General features: G+C 40.6%; 1 protein-coding gene across 1 annotated transcript; it reads right to left on the bottom strand.

The window, feature by feature from the left end:
* Nucleotides 1-8,508: 8,508 nt before the first annotated feature.
* Nucleotides 8,509-26,089, bottom strand: LOC113053138 (ubiquitin carboxyl-terminal hydrolase 36-like). Its single transcript, XM_026217908.1, has 21 exons — nt 25,948-26,089; nt 21,638-21,899; nt 21,301-21,522; nt 21,057-21,167; nt 20,754-20,856; nt 20,597-20,664; nt 20,183-20,253; nt 19,975-20,057; nt 19,711-19,822; nt 19,490-19,630; nt 19,227-19,327; nt 19,003-19,138; nt 17,362-17,715; nt 16,813-17,019; nt 16,228-16,343; nt 13,354-14,019; nt 13,047-13,234; nt 11,613-11,798; nt 11,315-11,430; nt 11,061-11,195; nt 8,509-10,186 (listed from the first exon to the last, which is right to left on the bottom strand). Exons 2-20 carry the CDS (start codon nt 21,888-21,890, stop codon nt 11,064-11,066), a joined length of 3,366 nt encoding a protein of 1,121 aa, XP_026073693.1. The 5' UTR covers nt 21,891-21,899; nt 25,948-26,089; the 3' UTR covers nt 8,509-10,186; nt 11,061-11,063.
* Nucleotides 26,090-26,776: the final 687 nt, after the last annotated feature.

Below are 26,776 nucleotides of genomic sequence, written 5' to 3'. Positions count from 1 at the left end.
CCTCCATTGTTTCTCCTTGGTTTGGTAAAGTATAGAATAATCTCTGCCCTTCTGTCCCCAAGCAATGAAGAAATCAACTGGCCAGTCATCTCCTGATGCATTTATGACAAGTAATTCTCAAACATGTTTAACCAGACGCCAAAAGGAATAGACGGCTCACCCGGACATGGTAAGAATGGCGTGGGAAAAGAAGCAACAGCAGACATCTTTCATGTAGAAGAGCAAAATCCTTGTCGCCAATTTGTTAAGTCCAAGTCCAATTAATCATGAAGACAAGACAGTTTCTCACTTCTTCAAGGTTTATTCAAACCCACAAGCAATACAACAGTGCCAGCCATTTACATGATTGGGCAGCAGGTGCAACAACTTCCATTCTTACTCCACACCATTTATAGGTATCAACATGTGGACTACAGCGCCATCTGTTGAGTAAAGTACATAGACACAACACTCTCTCTCACTCCGGTTTTTCACACGTTAGTCAAACAACTGGTAAGAATTATTCACCAAGCACTGTGAGTAATGGCTTCTCCTGCTATTGTTATTTGCACCGCTGTCCACATGTATAGTTAAAAAAACCTCCAGCTAGTCCAAAATGCAGCAGCAAGAGTTCTTACTAGAACCAGGAAGTATGACCATATTAGCCCGGTCCTGTCAACACTGCACTGGCTCCCTATCAAACATCGTATAGATTTTAAAATATTGCTTATTACTTATAAAGCCCTGAATGGTTTAGCACCTCAGTATTTGAATGAGCTCCTTTTACATTATAATCCTCTACATCCGTTGCGTTCTCAAAACTCAGGCAATTTGATAATACCTAGAATATCAAAATCAACTACAGGCTTAAATCTGGATTAAAGACCTATCTCTTTAACCTGGCTCACACATAAAACACTAATATGCTTTTAATATCCAAATCCGGATTTTTAGGCTGCATTAATTAGGTAAACCGGAATCGAGAACACTTCCCATAACACCCGATGTACTTGCTACACCATTAGAAGAATGGCATCTACGCTAATATTAGTCTGTTTCTCTCTTATTCCGAGGTCACTGACTTTGCTGCAGCCTGGAATTGAACTACTGGTTTCGTCTGGTCAGAGGAGAACTGACCCCCAACTGAGCCTGGTTTCTCCCAAGGTTTTTTCTCCATTCTGTCACCGATGGAGTTTCAGGTTCCTTGCCGCTGTCACCTCTGGCTTGCTTAGTTTGGGTCACTTCATCTACAGCGATATCCTTGACTTGATTGCAAATGATTGCACAGACAGTATTTAAACTGAACTGAGATGACATCACTGAATTCAGTGACTGCCTTTAATTATCATTTAGCATTTGTTAAAAGTATTGCGCCCTTATACATTAGATTACGGTATACAAAATTAGCTTTAGTTTCTATTTGGAGGTATACGGTTGTGTACGTGATGACGTTATATCATTACGTGATGTTCTCAGCTAAAAAGCAAAGATGTGAACTGATGTTATGTTCAAGTGATGCTGCTAAAATAAAAAGCTGCTGAAGAAAGGATAAGCACTGAGCTACGTTTTGTTTGTTTTCCCACACGCGAGTGAAAGTGAATAGCGCACTCGGGTGCTCAACAGGTTATGGGCCCAGTCACGGAAACAAACGAGCGTGAGTAAAGTTAAGTTCAGTCAGACGCGACATATAACGCGTGCTATAAAGCTAACGATAGAGCTAAACTGAAGAAACATTTAAGAAGAAAGGTCGGTGATCCTACAAAATGGCGAACAGAGCGGTAGGAGTCATGGCACACTCTTTGTTTGATGGATCTGAAGATAAATATGATCTTTGGGAAACGAGATTCTTAAGCTATCTACACACTCTAAAGCTAAAAGAGACTATTTTGCATGAGCCCACCGGTGCTAATGAAGAACAGCTAGCTGAAGACAGACGGAAGAACGCTGATTGCTATGCTGAACTTGTAAGACTGATAGATGATAAAAGCCTATCACTGATAAGACATGAAGCTGCTGACGATGGCAGGAAAGCCCTAAGAATACTGAAAGAACATTATTCAGGGAAAAGCAAGCCACGGATAATAAATATGTACACATCGTTAACTCAGCTACGCATGTCAGACAATGAGAGTGTTACAGACTACTTGATAAGAGCAGAGAACATCATCACAGCACTGAGAGATGCAGGAGAAACCATGAGTGATGGATTAACCATAGCGATGGTTCTTCGTGGATTACCTGATATTTTCAAGCCGCTAGCCGTCCACATAACACAGAATGAGGACGACGTTACATTCACAGATTTTAAGAGAAGACTGCGGATTTACGAAGAGGCGGAGAAAATGAAAGGAACAGAATCCACAGATAATGTGATGAAGACACAGACGAGACAAGGAAAGGGTCCTGCCAGGTACCACACTAAAGAAAGAAAAGATGAAGACACAAATATGACATGTTACAAATGTGGAATAAAGGGACACAGAGCGAGAAAATGTTACAAGAGAGTGTGGTGCAATCATTGTAAAAATAGTACACATGCTGAGTTTCTGTGTAAGAAAAAGGGTGACCAAGATGGCGTCAGAAAGGTTACAGATGAACACAATAATGACCCAGACCATGACCATCTCTTCAAAGCTGAACACTCAGAATATGAAAAACCAGCAAACAAAGTAAAGATGAAAGGGATCATGGTAGACGCAGGAGCTACGTCTCATATTGTGAGTGACATCAGAAAGTTCAGAAGTTTTGATAGCTCTTTTCAACCAGAGACTCATTCAGTGGAATTAGCAGACGGAACGAAGTGCAGCGGAATGGCGCAACAAAGAGGAACGGCAGTGATTTATCTCCTAGATGACGCTGGAAAACAGCACACTGCACAGCTACGGGACGCGCTATACATGCCTTCGTACCCACATGACATTTTCTCGGTAGCAAGAGCGACAACTGGAGGAGCAACAATCATTTTTAAAAGAGGAGACAATCACTTGATAACCAAAAACGAAAGCAGGTTTGATATTCATGAAAGTGGAAACTTGTACTATTTACCAACACTAGAAGAGGATGTTGACCAGTGCAAAGTGTGTCATGATTTACAAACCTGGCATGAAATTCTGGGACATTGTAACTACGAAGATTTAAAGAAGCTACAAGATGTAGTAAGAGGCATGGAGATAAAAGGAAATAAAGTGAAAGAGAAACAGCTATGTGAAGTGTGTACACAAGGAAAATTCACGCAGACCAGAAACAGGGAGCCAGACAGAAAGGCAAAGAAACCCCTAGAACTAATTCACACGGATCTGGCCGGCCCCATGCCAACACAGAGCAAGGAAGGACACAGATATGCACAGTCATTCACAGATGACTATTCAGGTACTATGTTTGTGTATTTCTTGAAGACTAAAGGTGACACAACACAAGCTACAGAGAAGTTTTTAGCTGACATTGCACCTTTTGGAGAAATCAAGTGCATCCGTTCAGATAACGGCACTGAATTCATGAGTCGAGATTTTCAAACACTGTTAACAAGGAATAAGATTCGACACGAAACATCTGCGCCTTATTCACCACATCAGAACGGCACAGCAGAGAGAGGATGGAGAACACTCTATGAAATGAGTAGGTGCTTACTGATAGAGAGTGAATTACCAGATGAGTTGTGGAACTACGCTATGCAAACATCAGCCTACGTGAGGAATAGGTGCTACAGTAGACGTACAAAGAAGACAGCATACGAGTTATTCACAGGCAAAAAGCCAGATCTTTCCAAGATGCAGAAATTTGGATCAACATGTTTTGCTTACAAACAAGAGAAAAGCAAATTTGACTCAAGATGCGAACAAGGTGTTTTCATAGGCTACGACAAGAACAGCCCAGCCTATCTAGTGTACTATCCTAACACTGAAAAAGTCCAAAAGCACAGATTGGTGAAGTTTACAGCAAAGACAATCAGTGAAAGAGAAACACAGACATCTGAGACACACACAGGATATGAATCCAAAGATCTTCAGCAGTGAACTTAATGTTGATCAAAGTATGGAGGATGAACCAGATCAGGGTTTTCAGAGGGATGTTCCAGAGATTTCGCCTGAACAAGCTGATCCCAGCCAGTCAGGTAGAGTTGCAGAAACCGTGTCCAGAAAGAACCCACCAAGAACCAGGAAGATGCCAGCTCACCTACAGGATTTTGAAATTGAGGACACAGAAGACAAACTGCAAACATGCATAGATTTTTGCTACAGAGCAGTATGTGACATACCTCAAACCTACCAGGATGCCATACCATCAACAAACTCCAAGCAATGGAAGGATGCTATGGACAAAGAAATGCGATCATTGGAGGAGAATAAGACCTTCACACTCACAAAATTGCCACCAGGAAGACAACCAGTAGGAGGAAGATGGGTTTACGCACTCAAAAGAGACATTGACGGATCTGAAAAATACAAAGCAAGATTTGTGGCGAAAGGTTACAGTCAGAAACAAGGGACTGATTACGATGAAACATTCTCACCCACAGCTGACATGACAAGTGTGAGAGTGGTTATGCAGAAAGCAGCGCAAGAAAATCTGATTTTGCATCAGATGGACGTTGAGACAGCTTACTTACATGCACCAATAGATCACGAGATCTATATGGAACAACCGGAGGGTTATGAGCAAAAATCTGAAAGAGATGCAAAGTTAGTATGCAAGCTAAAGAAATCTCTCTATGGCCTTAAGCAATCTGGCAGAAACTGGAATGCTGTGTTACATGTATGTTTGACAGAGAATGGTTTTACACAAAACCCAGCTGATAACTGTGTGTACACAAAAGAAAAGCCAAATGAGAAAGTAATCCTGATAGTATGGGTTGATGATTTAATTATAGCTGCTAACAATGAAAGTGTTCTGAAAAATATGAAAAGTATGCTCACAGAACGGTTCAAAATGAAAGACATGGGAAGGTTGAAACATTTCCTGGGCATAGATTTTGAACAATCAGAGGGTCTAGTCAAAATGTCACAGGAAAGATATGTGAGAAAAATACTAGATCGTTTCGACATGCAAAACTGTAAATCTAGGGAAACTCCATGTGAACCAAAGCTTGATTTTACAGAAAATGCTGAAAAAATGAAAGAGCCAAAGAGGTTCAGGGAGGCAGTAGGAAGTTTAATATACTTGTCCACTTGCACGAGACCAGATTTGAGTTTTGTCGTCAGTAAACTATCTCAGTATTTTGCTGAACCAACAGAACAGCACTGGAACACAGTAAAACATGTGTTCAGGTACCTTAAAGGTACAGTAGAACAGCAATTATGCTTCAGAAGGAATGACACAGAGAGGCTAGGTCTGAGTGTGTATAGTGACGCTGACTGGGCATCGGATACGAAAGACAGACGTAGTACCTCAGGATACTGTGTTAATTTAAGTGAAGGAAGCTCTTTGATTTCATGGAAAACCAGAAAACAACCAACAGTAGCCCTTTCTACTTGCGAAGCAGAATACATGTCCTTAGCATCCGCCATGCAAGAATGTATCTACTTAGAGCAGTTGCTTAAGGGTATGGACTCATACAAATACGCACAAACAAAGGTGTATGAAGATAACCAAGGTGCCATTGCATTAGCCAGAAACCCAATCTGTAGGCAAAGATGCAAGCACATTGATATCAAATACCATTTCATAAGAGAAATTGTAAATGATGGCAAAGTTATCTTGGAATATTGTCCTACAGAGACAATGATAGCTGACATAATGACAAAGCCACCCACCAAGCAGAAATTAAAGAGGTTTACTCAAGACATGTTTGGAACATAAAAAGTGTAAAAATGTATGTAACACTAAACTTATGTGAAAGTTTATTTGTTATTTAATTTGTTATTTTTGGTAATACAAATGGCTAAGAGCGAGTGGGGGTGTTAAAAGTATTGCGCCCTTATACATTAGATTACGGTATACAAAATTAGCTTTAGTTTCTATTTGGAGGTATACGGTTGTGTACGTGATGACGTTATATCATTACGTGATGTTCTCAGCTAAAAAGCAAAGATGTGAACTGATGTTATGTTCAAGTGATGCTGCTAAAATAAAAAGCTGCTGAAGAAAGGATAAGCACTGAGCTACGTTTTGTTTGTTTTCCTACACGCGAGTGAAAGTGAACAGCATTATTGACACACTGTTTTCCTAATGAATGTTGTTCAGTTGCTTTGACACAATCTGTTTTGTTTAAAGTGCTATATAAATAAAGGTGACTAAAGCTGTCTGGGTTTTCTCTACAGTGCGGCACTCATTCTCAGCTGGAAACTACCACAAAATCAGTGTACACACAAGTGCTCTAAAACAGCTGTTACTCACTGTCACGTAATAAAACACTTTACAACTGACAAAATCTAGCTACTGTAAGTCCCTGCAAACTAACATAGCAATAAAACCTGATAAAATAGCATGAGTCAAATGAAAGCCTCAGCATAAATATATGGAAAGAAAGTGTAGTTTAATATTACTATTCTATCTTTGTTGTTTTGCCATCAGCTCTAAAAGCTGAAGAAATCTCTCCTTTTCTCCCTGTCTCTTCTTTCCTCTCTTTCTCATTTCTTTGTCTCTTCTTTCTTCTCTATCCTTGGCCTCTCGTTCTTGTCTCTCTCTTTCTCTTCTTCATCTCTCTCCATCTCCTCTCCTCCGTTTCTTCTGCTTCCCTCTCCTCCATCTCGTGGACCAGCTCCTCAGTGTCCTTCCTCTTCCTCTCTGCTCCTTCAGCTGTTGACCTCACCGAGGATGGTCTGGTCCAGATGAGGGAATAAGGTTGGGTGCTGTGATGGACAGTCTGCCCTCTATTTATTATAATAATTTATCCTATTCAATTCAGATAAGACAGAGATATTAATTATTGGACCAAAAAACACAACACAGAATTTCTTGGATTTCAATCTGCAACTAGACGGATGTAATGATAATTCCTCTACAGTCAAAAATCTGGGTGTTGTATTAGAACAGCAACTTGTCTTTTGAAAATCATATTTCCAATGTTAGAAAAACTGCATTCTTCCATTTTAGAAACATTGCCAAGCTACGAAACACATTATCTGTTTCTGATGCAGAAAAGCTAGTTCATGCATTCATGACCTCTAGACTGGACTATTGTAATGCACTTCTAGGTGGTTGTCCTGCTTCGTCAATAAACAAGCTACAGGTAGTCCAAAATACAGCAGCTAGAGTCCTTACCAGGTCAAGAAAATATGATCATATTACCCCAATTCAACAGTCTGTGCCCTGGATACCTATTAAATTCTGTATCTGTTACAAAATATTATTACCTATAAGGCCCTAAATGGTTTAGCTCCTGCGTACCTAACTAGCCTTCTACCACGCTACAACCCATCACGCTCCCTAAGGTCACAAAACGCTGGACTTTTGGTAGTTCCTAGGATAGCAAAGTCCACTAAAGGAGGTAGAGCTTTTTCACATTTGGCTCCCAAACTCTGGAATAGCCTTCTTGATAATGTTCGGGGTTCAGACACACTCTCTCGGTTTAAATCTAAGACTCTACAGTTACCATGACGATTGCAGTGCATCCTTGGACAACAAAGAGGACCATTAAGGAAACAACTAATTCTTTTCCCTCTCTTTCATTTAATGTCAAGTTGATTACTGCTTACATTCTTCCCGACTGCTCGGGACCTGTAACACACACACACACACACACACACACATACATATATATATATATATATATAATGTTACAGGTGATGTTTGATGTAATTTATATACACATCAAAACCATCTTCTGTGCCATGGCCGTATGATTCAATTCAGATTCAGTGTTTTCCTGTGACTCAAGTGGTAGAGCGAGTGCAAGGTTGGGGGTCCGAATCCCAGGGAACACTTTAGGAAAAAAATAGTTAGCCTGAATGCAATGTAAGTCACTTTTAGCGTCTGCTAAATGTATAAAATTAAAAAAATAAATAAATAAATATATTCATATCTTGAACGCCATTACCTGTGATCAGAAAGCTGTGTGACTCCTGGTTTTGATGGTGTGGATGAAGTCTGAGGTCACCTGCAGCTTCTTCAGTCCTTACATCTTCATTCTTTCTCTCCAGTTAAACCGTTTCAAAGCCAACCATTCTGTGAACCACTGATGCTGAAATACCTCCTCTGTATTCAGCTTGATGGTAGCTTTACAAGTCAGGCACTTTCTGAGAAGATCCCTGCATGCTGAACAAGTTAACAGAAGAACTAACAAATACTGCTACTAGTTTGATTGCATCATATAATAATTGCTATTAATAATGTTCATCGTCTGGCTGACTACGTCTTGTATTAATGTTTCTGAAAACTTCTGTCATATGCACACAAACTGACAGTCACCACTGAAATATCACTAAAATACCACTAAATATTGTAGAAACTTAATTTTCTGCAAAGTTGCTTTGCAATGATTTGTATCATAAAAAGTGCTATAAAAATAAACTTGAATTGAAAAGCTGTTATATATGTTTTATAGGACTATCTAACTCTAATGTTGGAAAAAGAAGACCTGAAACCAAGCCGTTCACAAAAATCACAACTTTATTGCACCAGTATATCTATATTTATGTATCTGCAATACTGAATGACGTCTCGTTTTCAGAAAAGGTATTCGGTACAGAACCATCAGTTCAAATATGACAAAGACACTCTCGTGTTCTTCAGCTTTCAGGCTTTTTGAAAATAACCCATCTGAAGTGAACTTCTAAGAGTATATACAGACATCCTACAGAACGCAGGTCTTTCAAACACACGTCTACTGCTTGATAAAATTTCCCACAAACCTTAAATACATTAGCAATGTGCATTTTAACAAGTTTCAATAAGTATTGTTTGCAATATGTTCTATTCATTTTAAAAATTAAACCAAGGCAACTTTTCTAAAACCCAAGGAGTCATGAGGGGATGGTTTATAACAACGAGGATGACTGTTGGGGGGCACAGAGAGCACAAGGTAGACTGTACAGTGTCCTACATAGGAAAGCTTCACTGGTTTACTCCTATGACAGCTCTTCAGAGGATAAGCATGTACTGTACATCATTTTGACCCAATGTATAACAGCGCTGCTAACAGACATGGGACGGACAGGGCGTTTACAGCTCACACAGATGATGTTTGGACCAGCTTTTGTCTAGTTTTTCCCTGGACTGACCCCGTCACAGAGCATCCATGGGATTGCTGTAGTTGCATAGAGAGTAGAAAAGAGATACAGGATGTGACACGCTAACTCAGCCCTCCTGGCAGCAACACAGTGGTTTGTGTTAAGGCCCATGTTTGTTTTTTTTTAGCTCACATGGATGAAATGTATTGCATTGCTGTATGCAGCACTGTGCATAACACAGATTTCTGGATTTTGGAAAATCTGAAGAGATGACGTTTTATAGAAACGGTCACAAGAGAATCGGTTCCCTTTTAAAATGCTCATGTATTCCCTTGGGACAAGAACAAAAAACACTGCTAAGGTGAGTTTGAGAAAGATGAGAGGGTATTCAAGCAGGCAAGACCTGAAAATATACAATCACAGGCAATAAATGTATTGCAATGTAAGACAGCAGGGCTGTGAGTCTCTGACAAATTAAAGTCAACACAACTTCCTCCAACAGAGGCAAGGAAATGGATGATCCAGTCAGGCAATGAGTGCCTAGTGATATCCAGCACAAATATGAAAAAGCTAAATAATTGAGCTAACAAAAGTTGCATAATGGGAAGAGTGATGTTATTTGTTGAGTCTGATTAATTGTGTAAAAGCATTGGTGGGAGGGGCTTCATTCTGCCCTGTTTTTAGAAAGTTTGAGGATTCTCCTCCTAATAAAAGACCCCAGATCAGGAAGTTTTCCCTCACTGGTCATTACAGCCCCAATGCCCGTCGAGTTGTGTAGTCTTGCCAAGATAAAACTGGCCCTGGTAAACATTTGTTCTTATGACAATAAGAATAATTGAGATCAAAGGTCAAAACTGCAGTTTGTCCCATTTCCTATGATCCTAGGATCATAAGTGCACCATTACTGGTGTATATTTTGGATTTCAGATGGTGACTAAAGCCTCAGGAGATGACCTCAGCCTCGTCGCTTTATTTCACAGTTCTGCTGCACTCGGGGTGAACTTGAGTTCTTCAGAAGAATCTGAGACCAATCCGACTGCTTCTGATCCAGTCAAGTAACTGGTCTGGTCAGGCACACGACTGGGAGCCACATTTCACAACTGCAATGAGACAGTGAAACAGCTTGTTATAAAAACAGCATTTCTGTTCTCCAAATTACAATTTATATACACATAAAATAAAAAGTCTGCCTAATTGATACGGTCCTTCTAATTGAAAAACTTTTAGTGCATTTCTAAGCTTCAGATGTCAACTTTACATTGAATTGGTTTCTTCTTTAAATTATAAAAAAGTAATAATATGAATGATATTATAATGTTATACTAACATTAAAATAATGGGGGAAACCCTTAAGATAACATGCAGAAAGAAAAAAAGGCATCTTAAGCGAGCAGAATGACATTAGTGGAGTTTGAATATTTACGTAATCGTTGCATCCATCATTGTAATTGTGATTAGAAATTATATTAATTGCACAGCCCTAGTTCACTTAGATTTTAAATAGAAATATGAAATATTTGAACGGCAAAAATCAACAAATGAAATTAAAACAGATGAAAGCTGAAACCCTTGTCTTTACACCAAAGTGTTTGTTTTCCTAGGTTGACGTATTTTTTCAATTGTTTTCAATGGAAGTGCTTTGATTTTTTTTTAAAGGCAGGAGCATGCTGATCGCGAAGTGTATTTCTTACACTTAGCGCTCTGTCATTTTTTGTTTGTTTTTGTTTTTTCTTGGCGCCAAAAGTTGAAGAATGTTCAACTATGGATAAAATGCTGTGCTCATCACTGTCGTCCAATCAGAGTGGAGGAGGGGCGGGACAAATACCACACACACCAGCTGTCACACATTCTGCTTGTACTACGGCTAAACAACAACGGAGGAGACAGATGGATAATCGTTTAGCACTTTTGTAACCAAGCATAGAGCAAGTGTTTACTACTTGAACTTGGGGGAAAACAAAGGTGTCAAAGTACCTTTCAGTGGTGAAAGCCCAGACTGCTCCTCCTGCCTCCCGGCGTGACTGACCACATGTTACGGTGCTCTTGGATCTTCTGGAAGACGTTGGCATTCCTCCTCTTCTCCTTTTTGTATTTTTTCATTTTCTTTACCTATTCAAGAAGAAAGAAATGCCTTCACATGCAACACTAATATATGTATGCATGTATATGTGTGTGTGTTTGTGTGTAAGGTTTCCACAGTCCTAACAAGTCAAAGTTATAGTCCTCACTTTTCCACTGTCAAACTCACTGTCCCACTCGTCAATGACAGTCTGGTTTTTGGCATAGCGTGCATCCTCTAAGGCGTCTCTGCTGACGGCCGACGCATCTCCTTCCCAACTGAGGACTGATGAATGAAATTATTCAAGACACCATTGAGATTTCAGCTCATGGAGTGAACTCAAGCAAAGGTGCAGGTGAGAGCTTTAAGAGCTAAATGCTTAATCTTCATTCACATTTCCCTCTTAAAGCTGCACTTCACATAAACATAAAAATGTGAAAATTGGAGAGGTTTGGTGCACTACTCACCCTCAGTCCCATAAGCTTTATCGGAGGAGTTCTTGAGGAGCTCCTCGACTACATCGCAGCTTTTCTTGCCATCCCAGCACACAGGAGCAGAGCAAGGGCCTTTCCTCGACACATCATCTGTGTCTTGATGATTCTGCTCACGCTTGTAGCCATCCTGAACCCGGCTGTCCCAAACAAACACTGCAGCTGGAACAGAAAATGACAAAAGTTTAACTCCGAGATATGCTGTTGGGTAACACTTTATAATAACTGCACACTATTAATCATTAATTAAGCATTAGTAAACAGATAATTCATAATTTATAAAGCATTAATAGACCGTAATAATCAGTTTATAAATACAGATATAAATGCTTTATTCTTGATTTAAAAGCATATCTATAATGTGAAATTTCATACTTTATTCATGATTACAAACCAGTTATTTAGGAGTTGCCAGTGATTTATAAGATCACAAGAAATGTAGTAAATTCAGGTAGCTATAAAGCATTTAGTAGTGGTCAGTTAACTATTTATGTGAGCTCATCTAAAGTGAGTCTAGTTATGCCTTGTAAAGCATTTATAAAGGATATTTAAAGGCTCAGTTATCTTCAAAACAAAAAACAGAAACAAACAACACAGTGATACAAAACATAGAAATATTAACAGCCTTTAAATCTCATTTGTAAAAGCTTTACAAGGCATAAATAGTCCTCACTTTAGATGAGCTCACAAAAATAGTTAACTAACAACTACATATGTTTTATAACTACCTGAATTAACCCTGAATTACAGTAGAAATACATGTTAATAAACCATTTATTAACATAAGTAACTATTACTATATGTCTGAATAAAAAGATGCATGATGCACATTCAAATAGTTTATTAATCATTTACTTACAATTTCTAAGTGATCTTATGAACCACTGACAACTCCTTAATAACTGGTGTGTAAATAATGCTATACTTAATTTAGAAATGATAAATTGATCATTAATAAAGTATGAAAAAACAATTTATTAAATACATTATAGATATGCTTTTAAATCAGGTATAAAGCATTTATATTTGTATTTATAAACTGCTTATAAATGTCTATTAATGATTTATAAATGATGAATTAACTGTTTCCTAATGCTTAACTAATGATTAATAGCATGCAGTTATTATAAATAACTCCCGACGAGCTGGATGGCGCCTTGTATGGCAGACACCGTCGTCGGTGTGTGAATGAATGTGTGAATGTGAGGCAAATTGTAAAATGCTTTGGATGGCCATGTGGTCTGTTGAAAGCGCTATATAAATGCAGTCCATTTACCATTTACCATAAAGTGTTACCGGCTGTGGATATGCACCCAAAGCCATAAACTCTGCTCTGGAGTAAAGTCAAACACAATTCAGCCTAATATGTTGAAGTGAATAATTATGGATGTTGTTCAGAGTATATAATACCTGTGCTGGGTTTACCAGGATTCAGCTTGCCCTTATTGCTCTTCTGATGAGGAGACTCGACTCCATTGGTCTCCTGAAGATGTTCTTCATCCCCTGGTCTCTCCTCCTCTTCTCTTAAGTTTTTTTCTTTTCTCTTTTTCTTCTTGGTCTCTCCAAGGTATGCGCTACCAACTTCTTTTACAACAGCACTGAAAGAAAAGAATATGGCAGTTAAAGTGAATTAAGTTATACAGTTAACATGTTATGATCATGAGCCAAGCTCAGAGACTCAATGGCCTGTGATTGAACGTTTCAGTAGCCAACTCACCACTCTGAAACGGTGACTCCATTGCTGAGCTCTTCCAGCTGTTCTGTGAGTCTGTGCTTCTTTTTCTTCTTCTTCGGGACGGGGTCGGTCTCCGGCTGGCCAATCAGAGGCACTGACTGAGGTTTGGTCTCACGATTCTCTGCCACCTCTGATGACTCGAACTCCTTTTCTTTGGCTTCTGAGATGATACTCCAAGTTTCTCCAAGACACCAGTCCTCATCCTGACAGGGCTCGAGATGGGACTGTACACACTCTCTCTGTCCCTCAAGACCTTTGGCCTCTCGTTCCCTTTTCCTCTTCTTTTTCTTCTTCTTCTTCCTGATTTCGGTACTTGGCTTGGGTTCTTCTGGGGGCGAGGCTTTAGGGGCATCCTGCTCGACTTCCAAATGTCTTCGTTTTAGTTTCTTTTTCTTCTTTTTGAGAGTGGGACTGGTGAGCCCCTGGGGTAGTCCTGTAGTTGGGGCTGACTGGTTCTGGCTCTGGATTGGTCTTGGTGTACTGGGCGTCTGGGGATTAACGCCATTGGTCTGTGGAGAGGGAACATGAGCGGGCGGATCCAGAGTGGAGGAGGGACGTTTAAGGGGACTTGATTCTTTAGGAAGGCGAGTCGAAGGTGAAGATTGCACTTTGAGCTGATGAGAGTCAGAAATTCCCGAATTTGAAAATCTGCGCAAGAGACAGAAACATTTGAATTTTTAGGAGTAGAGATGTGGGATGTACTTTGCGCACATCAATATCGCGTCCTTTTTCTCATACTAAACAATGATATTTAATGTATCTGCATTACTTTAAGTGTAGGTTTAGGGTTGGGGTAGGTGTAGACTTTAATAAAAATGCAATCTAATTGGTAGAAAATAATATTTATTGTTGGTTTCCTGTAGCTGTATCTCTTCTAGCTACAGTACAACTGTGAATATAACACATAATTACTGTATTTGTAGTACTGTAATGGTAGGTTTAGGGTTGTGTTAGGTGTATATATATATATATATATATATATATATATATATATATATATTAATAAGTAGCATTTTTCATTGTCGAATTGTACTACCCACTGTTTTAGTGGGAGGTAGGAAAATCTGACAGCGTAGGACAAATCGACAGAACACTAAAAAACGATTTGGGAAATGTATCAGTTCTATAAAAAATGTTTTTGAATCAACTAGATTTCCAGAATATCAGCATTTCTTTCACAACTTGTCGCAATGATTTCTGGGGTTTTCTTGTCAGTGGAAATATTTTAGCTTTTCTGCTTTTAAACAAAACCTCCGCTTACAAGGTTTTTTCTTTTGGCAGGGAACATGTGGGAATTGCACATCTGAAAGAGAGCATGTGTGCTGAGTGTAACAAAAACACTAGGGATGCACCGAAATGAAAATTCTTGGCCGAAACCGAAAACCGAAAAAGAGAAATCCAAGGCCGAAAACCGAAACCGAAACACCGAAAGAAATTATGTGAATTATTAGTAACATTGCATTTATTGCTATGACCGTGTACTAACTTTACTAAAATTAAGACATTGCAATTGCATAAATTAATATTAAAGTTTCAAAGATAATTACAATTACATAACTTATTTAAAAAAAAAAAAACATAAAAATACATAATTACAAATGATGCAAATATTTATTAAGCACATTGCAACAATCATTGCAACAAGCACAGTATAAAATAAAATTCAAACTAAAAATGTATCCCACTCATGTGTATATTTAATAATAATGTACAGGCCTACTGGCCTGCAGAAAGGTTTTAAAATGAACAGTTCTCTCATAAAAACAAAGTGCATTTAGGTGAAGTGCATTTGAAATTTTTCTCTGTAGGACTAGAAAGTGCATCACTTCTCCAGTTGGCAAGACTGTTATCACTTCTGGGGATGGGGACTTCAGACAGATAACCATCTAGCTGTTGAGCAGTTGAGCTTGTCATCTGCCTGACATTTGAGAAATATTTGAGAGAGTGTATTTAAATAGGGCCAGGGCATAAATAAACATTTTTATCAAATTAAAGCAGAAATCTAGCATAATAACGGCTACAATCTGATATTATGTATGTATGTTTGTGTGTGTGTGTGTGTGTGTGTGTGTGTGTGTATATATAGTAGCCTAAGAACAAAATAGCCAACGTATTATTATTATTTGAGGCACTTTCTTGCAGAATTCCACTGAACATATCAGACACCGATGGTGCATGCCACTCATCTGGTGCAGAGACCAGTCTTTTTTTCTGCGCTCTGATCTGTCTTCTGCGCTTGACGCTTCTCCGTCTCCACGCGGGTTCTCCGCATCCAGCGGCGCCTGGATCATTTCTCGTGCGCGCTGCCTTACTTCCGCATCCAAGTAATGGTCTTTATAACGCGGATCAAGCACATTCGCGATGAAGTGCAGAGGATCCGAAAAGATCTCAATGAGACGTGTGCTAACAGACTCTATAAGACTGTACTTTTCTTTGTTTTTACTTCGTGGTCCGTCTTAATCTCTTTAGGAGACGCTTTACTGCTGCGAATAAAGGAATACGAAGAGAGAGAATGTTCTCACTGGTGATAAGTGAATGTCGCGTGGAGCTCGATCGTGGTCTGGGCTATGCAGGTGCACGTGCAGGTCGCGGTTTCTGTTTGCGTCATCACAACATTTCGGCCGTGTTGTTTCGGTGATAAAAGTCTATCGGCCGAAAACCAAAAAGGCCATTTTCGGCCGAAAATTTTCGGTGGCCGAAATTTCGGTGCATCCCTAAAAAACACAGCTCTGACACAGCAATTCATTTACACACAGAACCAAATCCTAAACTTAAACCTTACTTTAATAACAAAGTTGGGGGAAAAAAAAAGTCAACCGTAAAGTGAGTCTGCTGTAGTTCAGAGAGAGGGAGTACCTGTGGTGCGGGTGGGTGGAGGCCCGGCTGAGAAGGTGTGTGGGGTCACTGGACAGATGAGGAGATGAAGGGGGCGGAGCCTCAGTGCTGCTGCTCGGGCTCTGACACGGACTGGCCTGCAGTTATTGACATAAATAAAAACTTTGTGGTCTAAAAAAATATAAAATAAAATAAAACATAGCCATGAAACGTGACAATGGCAAAGGGACCCATGTGGGGAAGAAATCAAGACCAAACAGAAAAGAAAGAAAGAGGGAAGGAAAAAAAGAAAGTGTAGCAGAGAAGAATTAGAAGTTGTTAGAAAGAAAAAAAGAAAAAAAAAAGAAATTTTTAAAAAGGACTGCATTGCAGACTGCGAACCGACAAAACAGACATGAGCTGAAAGAAGTAAAGGTATTATCATCATCATCATCATCATCACAGGATTAATACTGACTAGTCTGAGCTAAATCTCTGAGCTCCAGTCTTTTTTAACACCAGTACATCTCAGAGGAATGAAGTGGACAAACATGGGAAGGCGAGGACACAAAGTGTCTTGAAAACCACGATCAGATGAATCGAGGGTGGATGGAGCTGGAGACTGACCTTCTTGGCGGACAGGGCGAGTCGTTTGGCGGGCGGGGGGGACATGGTGCTGACGGGCTCTGACGAGACATTGGTGAGGGCCTGGGGTTTGAGCTTCACCACCTTCTGCTCCTCTGAGCTCACACGCTCGGTGCTCTTAGCTGGAGACGCTGGACCCATCGCTCTAGAGGCGGCGCCTACAGGTGCGCTCCTTGTGCCGAAACTCTCCTGAGAGGCGACACAAACCACATCTGAGGTGAACGTCACACTAGGGCTGGACGATACGCCCACAAATAATCATCACAATACTATATGACATTTATAACAATATTCATTTACCATTAAAGGGGAAAGAAATGCTTTCCACATGTTGGTTAGGCCTTGTTTGAACACAATAAAACTCCAGAGAGTAAGCTACCTAGTGATTCAGGAGCTCATGAAATCCATTAGATTTTTTTCTCACATCAAACTGCACTTATTTTGAATATTTACTAAATAGGCCTACGTAGTGTTGACTAAATAAAGGGAAACATCTTCAATCCACCAGTTCAACGGTGCACGGGGACTTACTTTAGACTCAGAGGAGGTGTCTGCCGAGGAGCTGTCGGACAGGGATTTGAGTGAGGTAGATGATGGCAGGCCGCGGCCCTCGCTGTTGCTCCTCCTGTCGCTGTCAGGTTTGGGGAGGCCGTTGGATGGAGCAGGAGTGCCGTTGCGGGACTGAGGCTGAGGTATTGGCTTCTTCACTTTCTTAAAGGTCTCCTCGATCAGTGTGGGTCCACCGGGAGGCTTGGGCAGAGCATGGGAGTTCCCCGTACCATTAGATAACTTCGGAGACTGGACCCCTGAACTGAACCTGGCTAGTGGAATACCAAGACCTCCATCCACAGACTGGATTTTTCTCAGCTGAGCGGGATCAAGCTTCTGAAGAAGCGGGAAGAAAAAAAAAGGCAACCCATATATAACTACGACATATTATGACATGAGAGAGATTTATCACCCCATGAATTTGGATTAAGCCATATTGTATTGTTTTGTAAGCTATCGTTCATGGTTTTTCAGTTGTTTAGAAAAAAATAAAAATCACCAAATACTGGTCAGAGAAATGTTTTCAGGGCTCGAATTTCAGCGCGCGATTGCACATGATTCTACTGATTCCCACAGTTTCTGCACTTATAATGTTGGAAATTCACATAAGTTTCAACAAAGAACAGAAGACGGAATGGATCATTTTTTACATGCTTTTACTATTTTAAACATTCAAGTGTTCAATTCAGTGGTCGCTCACAGACAGAGCCACATCGGAGAGCATGCAACTACAGAATGAACTTGTGTTGTGTCTTGTAAATGGCAAAATCCGTCCCATCTTGATTTGTATTCATGTAAACGGTTGATTTATAATAAACATTGTCAGTATGTAGGCTATTCAGTGAATGTAAACACACAACATATGTGTAACAGTTACAGTAGATCTGTGCATTAGCTCTTAAAGAGACAGCAACCTAAATAAACCTGCTGCTGTCTGTCATTAATGATGATTTATACAAGACTAAGCAGTGTTGTTTTAAAGTCAATTATTCAGTATTTCAGTACCTGAATATTATGGTTATAGCTACCTGAAAAACTTAAAACACAGCTCATTTTAGTTGTATCTTGTTATTGTATTTGTTTGTGCCATTGCTTGTATTAATCCTTAAAGGAATACACTCACAGCAGAAAAAAAAAATCCCCTCATAAGAGAGACCTAAAGGGGGAATTTTTCAAAACTAAAATCAGGTCCTGTTTTTATCTGATGCGCTCCTCACATTTAACCTTCACAGCGTTTGTGCTTGTTAGGCACTTTTCCAGATGCAGGTAATTCAGTTCCACCTTTTAAATTTGTTAGGCTCTGCGTTTATAATAAATGTTTATATTGAAGGCAAAGAATTGATTCTATATTGATATGTTTCCATTCATGTTCTGTATACCGCTACATTTTTTGTGAAGTGAAGAATACTTAAATGCATGTTTAATGGTTAGTAAACATTTAGCTTTTTATTTTTATTTTTGATACTTATAATTTATTTTAAAAAAAGATTATATATAATTTGTAAAACAATTCTGATACTGTGCAGCTTTCTGTCCAGCCTTCAATGTAAATATCTGTGATTTTGTTTGGGGAAACACAGGCAAATTGATCTCATTTCTCCAGCTGGTGTCAGACGTGTGTACCTTTGTAACCTGTGGTGAAGACAAAGGTCCATTAAGTGTGCTCTTCTTCAGCTGCTCCGGTGTCATATTAGCTCTCCCAGAGTGAACTATGCTCTGCTTTGTGTTTGAAGCATCTGTATTTTTCTTTTCAGGGATCCTACCACAGAAAAAAAAAAAGTGACTGTAAAAACCAGGCCAATCTACTGGACTAATATGAAGCGTCGATGAGAAAGCATGAATATTACCTCAGGTAAAAGAGGACATAGGCCTGCTGATTAAGAACAACCTTGATGTTACTGGAGTGCACCATCGAGTCATTCATCTGGTACCACTGTCCATTACTGGCCTGTGACAGAGCATTAGCCAAACACATTAAACGTGAAAAAGACTACATCTCTTATGCTCACCCTGTTAAAATATCCAACATAATCTGAACTCATTTTAGTCAAGTCATTGGTTTTTCCATCTGAAATGAATAAACAAGTGAGTTGAATGTAAAAGCGCTGACCTTGACGTAGCAGTAGTAGTGTCCAGCATGGCAGCTGTACCCCGAGTGCACGAGGACAGCGTAGAGCCCGTACATCACAGGATCCCCCGTGCTCTGGGACATGTACGGCCGAATGTTCAGGAACTCTGGGTAGCCCACATCCTAACAGAAAACCATCAATCAGTGCGCCGTTCACGGACTATAAACCGGTTTGCGTGTCAGGGAAACGATTAGGCTGATACCTTGGTAATTTTTCCTCCACTGAAGTTGGCGAAACGTTTAAGCGACAGCGTCAGCACATTTGAGGTTCTGTGGACTGTGAACCTCTTAGTCGCTGGAACTTTCTTCTTGCATCTAAAGCCAGAAAACAATATGATGAACAACTGATGTCAAGCTGCGGCTCTGGAGATGCTAGCATGGTGTTCTGGGCGGTTGCTTGGTTCTCGAATCGACTGGCCTGCAATGTTTTGCTGGTATTGTATAAACTGCTAAGGAAGATAACTCACTTGGCACACATGTAGGCGTTCTCACCGCTCAAAACATCAGGCTTGACAAATAGTTCCAGAGCACGAACGATGTTGGCCGCTTGCTGAAAGGAGGGAAAGAGAGAGGGATTTAATGTTATTCAGAGGAGATTTGGGTCTGGGACAAAAGACATTCATCATCCTAAAACCACTGAAGCGCAGGGCTCTGAAAACAACGCCAGAGTCTCACCCGAATCTCCAGGGTGATGTCCAGGTTTGGGTCATACGTGTCCGACACGCTTTTACAAAGAGAGCACTTCACTGCAAAATCAGAGCAAACGGTGTAAAGATCTCACGCTTGCCAGGAAATATGAAGCAGCACAACTATGCTCAACATCTGCATGTTAGAAGGATTCGTTAAGGATCATGTGACACTGAAGGATTATGTAATGACGCTGCTTTGTGTCACAGGAATAAAATTGCATGCTAAAAAACTCAAACATTTGACTATCACAAACTATCCATCTCTAGAGACCATACAGCTGCTCTCAATCATATACTTAAAATTAACAATAAAATGAGCCAGCAAAATCCTATCACTTTTATTATGTCACACAGGCTTGGATGTCAATGCATCATGTTTACCCGTGATACTTGTGCTTACCTCTAGACCTCAGATAACCCCCAAATATCTGGTGGACCAGCGTGGTGGCCTGTGTCTGTCTGTCCAGTCTGTGAGCAGAAGGGCTCATTATTCCTCTGATCCAATAAAACTAACTCTTGGGCTTTCTGCAGTAACTTAGTTACGCTAGTGCTCTTACTTGGGATATCCGTTCAAGCAAGCTTTCTGCATGGCGTCAATGGTGTAACGCAGAAACTCGTGAGCATCCTCTTGGCTCCCAAATCGAAAATGCCGAGCGATTTCTGAAGGATATGAAAAAAAAAGTCTGGTTATGTCAGAGGATAATTGCAGAAAAGGATAAGTGATGTGATAATGAACAGAAAGGAGCGTCTGGGAACATGCGATCATCACAATGTAGTCATCAGCAGCACTTCCTGTAATGACTAACTCATCTCTAGGCTTGAAAAGATCTTTTCTTGAATAAATTCGAGGAAGCTCTTACTTTTCAGGTCTCGGATGAATGATACGGGTTTGATGGCATTGCCCGTGTTGGCAAAGGCTTGGATGATATGGTTCTGCATTACACAAATCATGCAGAATCCAGATTGGTGACCTGAAGGAGACAAAAAAAGAGGGCATTTATGGTGACGTCCAGACAGGAAACACTCAACACACACAGTTTGAAAGGGAATAAGTGCAGCACACTGTTCACATCCATGCACTATCTTAAGAGTAATACTGCTCACAGGATCGGCTGTGCTCCTTGGAGAGCAGGTAGTTGGCCAGCGGCGGGGTGTAGGTCAGACACTGGACAGTAGAGTTGAGGAAGCAGGTGTTGCCCAGGTTGTGGAGGCCGGCTCCAACCCGATACACTCGTTCCCACTTCATGGACAGCTTGTTCCCAGGGAAGAGCATCTTCTGCGGAGCGGGGATCCCATCGCTCTGCCCAACACTCAGGCTTTCAGAGACTGGGATTTAATGAAGATTATGGAAATATAAATCCTCACTAACAATTATTAACTGAAAAACATCACTGAGAAATGTAGTGAAACGGTGTGGCTCAACCAGTGTCGGTGATCTTACTTTGTCTCTTGATCTGAGCAGGTTCGGTCGGTCTCTGTGCCGCCGCTCCATCGTTTTTGGGATTCAGGATCACATATTTTGTCTTGAGGGTCTCCAGCTGGTAGCTGAAGCCTTTGCTGGCAGGTTCAAACTCGATCTTCTGCAGAAGCACTTTCTTGGCGGATGAAGCCAGTAACTTGTTCAGGTCGCCCTCGTCGCTGGAGTCCTTGCGGCCCGGCTTCAGGGCCTCTTTGAGCTTGTCTACTATCGGCATTGTGTGTCACTGATGAAGAGCAACAGAGAACAACAATTGGAAAACGAGTCACGGAAATCAACACATGAGATTTGGTTTGCCAGACGTTTCAAGAAGATTTCCAATTCTTCAAAGCCAGTGCAAAGTTGGCAAGTAAGATAATCTAGTAGCATAGATATTTCATGTAACTTTTCTGGCGAACTGAGCAAGACGCAACTGAAAAACATGAGCCTGTACATCCGCTCAAATCAAGACACCAGGGGAGATACGAAGTGTGATTTAGCCACAAACCACAAGACTGCACTAACATTGCTTTCGCATGCCTTGCAGATAACAAGCTGCACAAAGATACATGACATGCAGAATACAAGCATTGCATCTGAACTAAATCCAATCTGAGAACAGTTCGGACGCAGCAGCTGTGTTGTGACGTAACAGAAACAGCACTGCTTCTAGGGAAAAGTGCACACCTATCAGGTATTACTGTGACTGCTTTTGAGGATAAACAGAAACAAACAGGGCAACCAAACGGTTCTGAATGTTACTTGCATTAATGCATGCATAATATCGCATCAAATGCACTGAAGCAGATTAAACTTATACACCGATGTTCAAGTAATTACAGAAAACACTACATTGTTTAAATTGCTAAGGACTGAACTAAACTATGAATGAGCAACAATCACCTCGTTTTAAAAAAAAAAAGACGAACATTTACTGAAAATGTACTCAACCACAGGCTAATGCATGATGTAGATGCAATGTCCATTTATTTCTAATTAGAACAGATTTTGAGACATTTTCCAATGCAGTGAATGGGTGCCATCAGAATGAGAGTCCAAACGGTTGATAAAAACTAACAATCCACAAGTAATCTTAACCAAGTCTGTAATCCACTTCCTCCAGTGAAAAAGCCCATTTCTTGATGTCCACCCATGTCAAAATCATAGACAGTAAAAGAAATGGACACACAGCGACCCCATTGGATTCAACGGAGACAAGTGAAGCACACACTTCCTGGGGGTCGGGCGTACTGTGCAGACTCAAACTGAGCTTGATGACGTAGAGGTCACGTGAGAAACCTGTAAGTCTTCTAATTGCTGTCCCAAGAGAAATCTTAATAATCACCCACCGAATCTTGCAGATGTTGTTGAACAATTTTGTCCCATGTCTTTTATGCAGTCTCTATGGGCTTCTCCATTGACTTCATGCCTCCACATCCCCCCAATAGACTCATAGACAGCAAAAGATTGCCTGCGAGCTTCTTCTCCTGTCCATATGGTAATTTCTCTACTGTGCGACAGAGAGTCGCTGGTTATGACGCAATCGTTAGCCTATTTTTACAAAAACTGCTTCTACGGGGCCACAACGTAAGATACAAGGTAATGGAGCCTTTTATACATTTTCGTGTTTCTTTAGAAATAATGAATGGACAAATTGAGTCTTTAAACACCTCAGATGTAAAGGTATTCGCTGTCAAAGTGACGCTAAAATGAATGGGAGTCAATGGAATGCTAACAGCAGGTGGGGGTGCGCTAGCCAATGGCGGCGCCCAGGGGTGCTTCAATAAAATATGAAACCCTGCCCCTCTGACCAAAATCCACCAATACATTTGTTTAACACTATTTAGAACGGTTTCTGATTATAAACGGTGCATGATCTGTGCATATTTCTCTCCCGATTCAGATTTTAATGTTCAATATTATGGAGAAGACCCGAATTTTAGCAACATTTAAAAGATGCCTTAATGATGGGATTATTTCTTACAAACACACACCTCTTTTACTTCGCAAGACATTAATTGATGGAGTGCTGTGGATTAGGGCGATGTTTTGACCAGCTGTTTGGATTCTGACGGCACCCATTCACTGCGATGGAAAATCTCTCCAAATCTGGTCTAAACAAGAAACAAACTCTTCTACATCTTGAATGGCCTGAGGAAGAGCACATTTTCAGCAGATTTTCATTTGTGGGTGAACTATTCCTTTATCGAACATCAAACCTCATTGTAAATTTGATCATGTTTACACGATTGATCGTTCTTTTGGATAACACAAAGGCATTAAAAGAGCCTTCTCGACTCAAAATATCAATCATTACCAGGTTCTTCAGAATCAATCACAAAGCCTCTGTTTCAGCTGGCTGCAATTCATTCTGCTGACAAAGTCTTCATAGATCTTCAGAAATAAAAACTGTAAGATGTAGACTTTGGTGCATTCGGGACAGAACAGTAAGGCTGAGTTGGGTCCTGCATGGTCTTACTCATCAGGTCTAGTGCTGACGTACAGAGCAAGGAGCACGCTGCACATGCATCAAAGCCACAAGGGCAGACTAACCTTCATGTGCGCCTGCGATTAATGGAGACACAGCCCTGCATGAGCTGCAGTGATGTAACAGCCTGCGCCACATGTGTGCATTACCACATTCATCCCCACGTGCACCTCTTCACTCTACTGCCAATATCACATGCAAACATTCACCAGCAGATGCTAAAATAATTACACAAGCACGAATACAGACTCCATTAATATTATCCACATGCATTCAACTGTGCTCAAGCAAACTAGAGGAACCTCAACCACACAAAGAAATGATAAACATCCGGTTTTAATGCTAGAATTCATTTACAACGGCATTATAAAAACAACAAAGAACGTACAAATGAATAATAAATGAGCATTTGACGAGAACATCAATACAATTAATATTTGATAATGTAGCTTGTAAATCATTTAAAGCGAAACACACACACACACAAATACACAAACACACTCCAATCGTTTCCTCAGCAGGCCTCCCCTTATATACAATCAGGAACATGTTTCTCAGGTCAGTAGTGATAAGGGTCCAGTGATGCCTTGCTCTGAACTCCATTGGTTTGTTTTCTATTGGACACATATCTCCATGCAAATGACTCTAGACCACAGAGAGTACGTGTTATTACTATTATATTTTACTGCCATCGTCATGAACAACAATAAATAATCATTTCTCATTCTTACACCCACTGATCTATAACAGAACAGAGTTCATATCCCATACCAGTTAATACAGGAGAACCAGTACATATGATTATTATAAAACTGGCCAAGTAAAACGTTAAGAACACACTGACAATTGGCCTAAAGCTGCAGATTTGTTATTAAGCAAGCCTACATGAAAAAGTGCGTTGTACAAACATTACTGACTCGTTTTGAGACACTTCTTCATAAACGGTACAGAGTCTCCCTGTGGTAAAGGACTTCCGGTTACAAGCACGTGTCCAGCGACGGCTCGTGTGGCATGTACAGTATAGTTACATACTAACCACTATTACTCCTCAGCTGTCTGTGGGTTTATTATACTCTGTGTGTTCAGTTGATCGTGTTTGAGTGCCAATCCTCTTCTGGACAGCGGATTGAACATGACATGATGCCTAGAAGTGCTCTTAGCAGGCAGCTAGATTTGAGACACAGCCTGAAAATTTATCATTTCGCCGCACTATAACCACACGCTTATGAAACGCAAAGTTTAATCATTAAAGTAAGAGATACTTCACCCTGTGTGTAAACGAGCTCGGGTGGATGACATCAGCAAATGACAGCTGACAGGTAATTTACAGTGTGTTCGCTTCACAGTGCATTTATAGAGATTATAAGGACGCAGCTGTTGGAAACTCGTTCAGAAACCTCAGCTGGACAAGGACATCGTGATGACGGGTTGTTTAGCACAAGCCTGCAGTATTAATGTCGATGTAAAAGACTGTGAGCGTCAGGATACTCGACATGAGCTGTGCTAGTCACACGCTAGCAAGCTACTTTAGCATCCGCTTCAGCGTAAACAGTGTTTTCATCGACAGTCCCAATCGTTTCCGCACATTCAGCGCTCGTAATAAGCAGCGACACTGACCGAGCTAGCAGGGTGTTTCGGGAAGATATAAACGGGTTCACATCGTGAGCAGAGCCGCCTATCAAAGAGAGCGTGGCGCTCATACTGCTGCAATGTGCTCCTGACCCGCACACAAGCGTTTTCTGAAGAACCAGCACACATTCGTCCGTAATTCGCCACCAAACGCATGAAAAGAACATCGTGTACGTACCCATCGGTGAATGACCGCGAATCGTTTGATCTGTTTTGATGTTAAGACTATATTCCGTTACGAAGCCTTCATTTTGTTACGTTCTCTGCCCCATGCTGCATTATAAAAGGGCGTGTGCATGCGTGATTGACGTAACGGAGCGGCCAATCAACTTTGAGCTCGGCTCTGACGACACACTTCATTCATAGATCCAGTGTCCAATCAGAGGACGCGAACCGCTTGCCGTCGAACTCTTAACACGGATCCTGCCAGTGCACGCATTGTTTACTCGGGGAGTAGTTCTGCGCGGGCAGAGATTTATCAACCGAGACACGAGAGAGTCGCTAGAGGGCGCGAGAACATGCAAGATCGACAAGGTTATTGTGAAGAACGCCGTGCAAATTTGGATTAAATATGTTTATCTTCGGGTTTATATTATATGTATTATAACAGTGGATAGAAAAGATACAAGGCAGATACAAAACACTGGTTACAACTTAATAATAATAAATTAATTTTCGTCTGGTACAATTTATATTTAAGAGGATCTTTCGCAAGGGGGCCATCATATAAAGGAGTTTTAAAAACAAAATAATGATAATAATAATAAAGATTGGGTAAATTAGATTGGGTCCACCGGGAGGTCGGTATTTCTTATGCAAGAACAAAGAAATGCATGAATTAAGATCTAAGTTTGCTATAGTCGAAAGGATAGACTCCCGAAGAGGCTTCCTAAAAACTGGTTAAAACTGCAGTGTAATGAGTGAAAAACCACAACAGTGCCACCAGGGGTCGCAGTGCGCAGTTCCCATAGACTTGCATTGTTTGGAGTCATATTAACCTCCTGGGA

The sequence above is a fragment of the Carassius auratus genome, chromosome 3 (genome assembly GCF_003368295.1).
Source record: "Carassius auratus strain Wakin chromosome 3, ASM336829v1, whole genome shotgun sequence".
NCBI classification, from domain to species: domain Eukaryota; kingdom Metazoa; phylum Chordata; class Actinopteri; order Cypriniformes; family Cyprinidae; genus Carassius; species Carassius auratus.
Note: the sequence above shows the minus strand (reverse complement) of the source record. Positions and strands in the feature narration are given on the sequence as shown.

Bases quoted from the DNA above. Each gene is read 5' to 3' on its own strand.
- LOC113053138 (XM_026217908.1), bottom strand. From the start codon at position 21,890: ATGCCGATAGTAGACAAGCTCAAAGAGGCCCTGAAGCCGGGCCGCAAG. The intron at 21,523-21,637 runs GTAAGATCACCG...ATTAAATCCCAG, and splicing joins TGCTCAGATCAAGAGACAAA to TCTCTGAAAGCCTGAGTGTT. The intron at 16,344-16,812 runs GTCAGTCTCCAG...CAATAACTGCAG, and splicing joins TCGCCCTGTCCGCCAAGAAG to GCCAGTCCGTGTCAGAGCCC.